Source organism: Choristoneura fumiferana, chromosome 21 (assembly GCF_025370935.1).
Source record: "Choristoneura fumiferana chromosome 21, NRCan_CFum_1, whole genome shotgun sequence".
Taxonomy (NCBI): Eukaryota; Metazoa; Arthropoda; class Insecta; order Lepidoptera; family Tortricidae; genus Choristoneura; species Choristoneura fumiferana.
The window spans coordinates 1,250,638-1,255,240 of NC_133492.1; the positions used below are offsets into that span (position 1 = coordinate 1,250,638).

A 4,603-nucleotide genomic window follows, 5' to 3' on the forward strand; every position below is an offset into this window, starting at 1 on the left:
AAAATTCAATCTCTAGAAAAAAATGATAAAAAAAGACACAAAAATATCATAAAATAATTAATTACGGATTTTTGAAAGTCGTCTTCGTCGCTACCCTAAAACGATGGAATACCACCCCCTTCGAAGTCGGAGCGCTGGAACATCTACTGGTTCTTGGCAGGCACTGTTATTTTTATGTCACTCATTCTTATTCATTACAACCATGGTAGTCAAAGTCAAAAGTCAAAATATCTTTATTCAATTGGTCATGCTTCATTTTTTTTTTGGATGGTTATTATAATGTATTTGATAAATATAGACTATTTTAAGAAACTAATTTCGGTATTTTTTTTTTTAATTAATCCTATCTACTATAAAAATATATATCAATTTATTGCTGGCGTGACGTCATCAAATCCTCAATGGATAGTGTAGTCTTTGACTGCACAAAAAAAAAACAGTTTCGTCAACGTCAAGGTATTAACGTCACCGCGGACTGCTAACCTCAAAAAAACTTGAAATCGCTTACGGAACTTGTTTAAAATGGAAGGCTACAAGTGTTTCGTCCCTTTATGTCCGAATAACAGCCGGGATAACCCGGATTTGTTATTCGTACCAATCCCAGAACGACTGCAAGAGGAATGGTGTCGTAAAGTGGAACAAAAATACATCAAAAACTATTTGCAGTTTTGTTGTGAAGATCATTTATATGTATGTACTTATTTAAAACAAACACATTACTTTTACACAATTGTTTGTATATAATATAGTCGCTTATATATAATAACAAAGTCTTGACCATTGAGTACTCGTATAAATTAGATCGTATTTATTAATTATTATAATATTGTTTTATTTTGCAGCGAGAAGATATCCAAAATTATTACAAATGTAAGCTGATGAATGAGCAACCAGTAATGGCACGAAATGCTCAGCTTCGACGCGTTCCATTAACTGTGGGTCAGAAGCGATCTGTTTTGTGTGATTTACTACGATGCGAGGACACACAAGAAACACCAAAGAAACAAAAGTTAAACCAAAATATAATACCTAGTACTTCAGGATCAACATTACCAATCAAAGTGAATGCTGCAGTGCAGTGTGAAAAGATTGTGTGTTTTGATAAGGGAACAAATACACACTTTAAGAAGAAGATATTATGCCAAAGTCCAAGAAGCAGTACCTCACTGTGGGAGGAAGAAGTTGTCAATGTACAAGAGGCATCTAGTCCTTCAATAAATAACTTTCCTTCAGAAACAGAAAGTGAAGAGATTGTTTCAACTAAATCTAATTTGAAAAATCTATTTTTAGCACTAATCTATAAAAACCCAAAAACTTATTTAGGTTTTCCTCAAAAATATGTTTGGTTAATAAACACTATAGTAGAAAAAAGTGCAATAAAAACAAGTATTATGTCTTTGATAATTACATTATTCAAAATCAAACAGAATGACACATTGGATAGAATGTGTGATGTATTTGAAATAACTCGACCGAAGATGACAAATCTTTTCCAACAAGGTGTAGAAGTGTTGGCAAATTATTTCCAAAACTTTATATTCTTGCCATCAGCCTTACAAATAAAAAGAAATTTACCTCTGGTTTTCAAAATTGACTATTCCAATGTGCAAATGATAATAGACTGCTTTGAAATTCAGATAGAAAAACCCACAAATCCTTTGAGGCAATCTCAAACCTGGTCTCAGTATAAAAGCTGTAACACTTTAAAATATTTAATTGGTTGTACTCCAAGTGGCTTTATCAGTTTTATATCCAAAGGTTATGGTGGGCGGATTTCTGATAAAGCCCTTGTGGAAAAGAGTTGCCTGATCGAATGTCTTCCTGTTAACGCAGTGATATTAGCCGATAGAGGCTTCAAAGAAATTGAGTCTGCATTAGTAAATAAGAATATAAAACTATTGCGTCCACCAAGCGTTTACGCAAATCAGAAACCTTCCAGAGAAGAAGTCCTTAAGAGCAAAACGATTGCAAGTTTGCGAATCCATGTTGAGCGTGTCATCAGGCGAATTAGAGAATTTAAAATCTTAAAGCCCCACTCTGTTGTCAATCACAAACATGTAGGCTTCTTGGATCAAATCATAATGATTGCTTGTGGGCTTATAAATTTGCAGGGTGATTTAATAAAAATAAACTGAATTTGTAAAGACATGAATTGTTTTATTTTAATAATAATAAAATATGTTTCTGTGATACAAAAAGTAGGACAAAAATTAAAAACATATTTAGTTTAAAACATTCTTCAGTTGTTAACATTTTGTGTAGTACTGCCAAGGACATAAATATACCATTTAAAACTGCACATTGAAGAACTCATAAGTATGTATACTACACATACACTAATTTGTATACATCAACTGTTACATTAACATGTATATGATATTAAGCTAAAAAATAAATATTCACATATATGTAACTATTGTAGCTGCCAACCCTAACGCTCCGCGCAGTCATAGGTATAAATATAAATTTCAAGAATACGGCTAAGTTACTTGTATTGTGATGTTAGTTACATTTGGCACTTAACATTATTTTTGGATATATAAAAGTTTTCCAAAAAGATTCTGCTTTGCTTATTAGGTCATTGATGTATGGTTCATCAAAGTCTACTGGATAAATATGAACTTTCTTAGTTGTCTCAAATAAGGGATCCGCAACACAAAATATACCTTTTTTAAGGCTGGTTGCTTTCATTTGCAGATTTATTTGTGCTTTATATTTAGCACTTATCTCATTGTTTGTAACATATGATTGAAATGTTTTGGCTGTGATTGGGCATTTGATTTCAATTACATAATCTTTAGTTACTCCATCTGGTGAAGCACCCATCAAACTATTTATTAGAATAAAACCTGATGATTCCACTTTAATGTGAAGTTTTTTCTCTATTTCTTCAATAACTGGCTTTTCCAAGACTTTACCTCTTTTAATAGCCTTTGTTTCGGGTACTTTATATCCACCTAATATTTGTCGGACTAATGTGCCATCAGTCTTGCAGTGAGCAGCTTCATACAATTTTGAAGCAGTGAGCCGTCCCTGCCGAATATAATGCCAATATTTACTATTAACCTGATTTGCTGTTTCTTGGTTTATTTTTTCTATATCATCTTTACCTATTTGGTGATCTAATGTGTCTTTAAAATATTCAAAATCATGATTACTTTCCTTTTCAAAAAAATCTACCGACATGTCAAAGAGATTAAAAGTTTTTTTTTTTAATTGTTGTTGTAAATTACATATTAGTGAACCTTTTGCTTCTCTTTGCACACATTGTTCATAAAAAGTTTGTAAAATTGTAGGATCTCTTGGAGCCATCTTAATTTTTTTAACATTTTTGTATACATCTTCTGCCAAAACATGTTTAGTTCGTTCAGATCCCAAAGTAGGCTTAATCCAGAAGCATTGTGTAGATGTGCAGGAAGGCTCACAACTCTGCTTTTCAAGCCAAAATAAAAGCAGTAAAGAATGCTTGCAGCCACCTTAAAAAGAAGAGGTTGGTATAAATAACTGATTGATTTGAGGTTAAATTGGTAACATCCTGCCTAATTTTTTATATTTGTAAGTTAAAAGTACATTATAAAAAAACATTATAAAAAAACTATAGTTACAAAAAGACTTTTTTTTAAATCAATCAAAGTTACGCAAGGAAAGATTTAATAGATCTTACCTGCAGAAGCTGCACAATCAGAACAGTTTGACTCTAAGATTTCGGCATCAGTTTCCCTTATTTTGGCCATTACAGTATATGACTTTTGTGTTCTATGCTCTGGTACAATTCTGGCTTTGACAATACAGATTCCCAAGCTTCTCTGCACTTCCACATATCCCACAGCTGAGGACAAGTAACTATCCCGGGATGACCTAAAAAGGGGAGAAAATAAATTCAACTGTAGTACTATTTAATTTGGTATCAAAATAATAAAGTTGTTATTTTTAAGCCAGAAATTTACTTACATAAGAGCTTTAGCTCCTCTTATTTCAGCGATGTTGTGGTTGCTAGAATTCGTCATGAACTCCAGTATCATAACATTGTCCACTAGTGGCAAATTCCGGGAATCGGCTTTTTCGAAATTAGCCGTCCTTTTGGCCATTTTCTGTTCCGTTAGAGGATAATATGCTGGTTTTATTTACTCTTTGTGTTTAAATAACAAACAAACTACAATTACTACAAAACGAAACGATACGTCAACGTCACGATTGTGTTTGACTTAGACTAGACAGACGTCGGTGTTTTTTTTTTGAATAAGGCATAGGAATCATTATCCATTGTTCATTTGATGACGTAGAGAAAGGTCATTTGAAGATCAAAACATTTCAACGAATATCTTAATAATGTATGTTTTTTTTTAAAATCTGATACATAGAAACTGTACCGAAAGCTTGTTTCTCGAAATGGTTTTGAGATTTCCATACATATTAAAAAAGTTAGCATGGCTAATTTAGGCTATAACAAGCACTTATGATATGAATGTCAAAAAAAATTACCACCGGTTTGGAAAAACCTCTGTTGAGAAGAATCCGACAAGAAACTAAACGTGGTTGTAAGGCCGTGCTGCACGACAGGGTGGCTGTTTTTTAAACTTTTTTTTTTATTTAACTTGATGAC

At 32.5% G+C, this 4,603-nt stretch overlaps 1 protein-coding gene and 1 long non-coding RNA gene across 2 annotated transcripts; one reads left to right on the forward strand and one right to left on the reverse strand.

Annotated features, from left to right (window-relative positions):
• Nucleotides 1-241: 241 nt before the first annotated feature.
• LOC141439753 (uncharacterized) lies at nt 242-2,148 on the forward strand. Its single transcript, XR_012452633.1, has 2 exons — nt 242-690; nt 843-2,148. It is a non-coding gene; the product is annotated as an uncharacterized lncRNA (long non-coding RNA).
• A 102-nt stretch (nt 2,149-2,250) lies between these two features.
• LOC141439752 (uncharacterized) lies at nt 2,251-4,357 on the reverse strand. Its single transcript, XM_074104122.1, has 3 exons — nt 3,952-4,357; nt 3,665-3,858; nt 2,251-3,476 (listed from the first exon to the last, which is right to left on the reverse strand). The coding sequence occupies exons 1-3, from the start codon at nt 4,086-4,088 to the stop codon at nt 2,503-2,505; spliced, it is 1,305 nt and encodes a 434-aa protein (XP_073960223.1). The 5' UTR covers nt 4,089-4,357; the 3' UTR covers nt 2,251-2,502.
• Between the last annotated feature and the right edge of the window lie 246 nt (nt 4,358-4,603).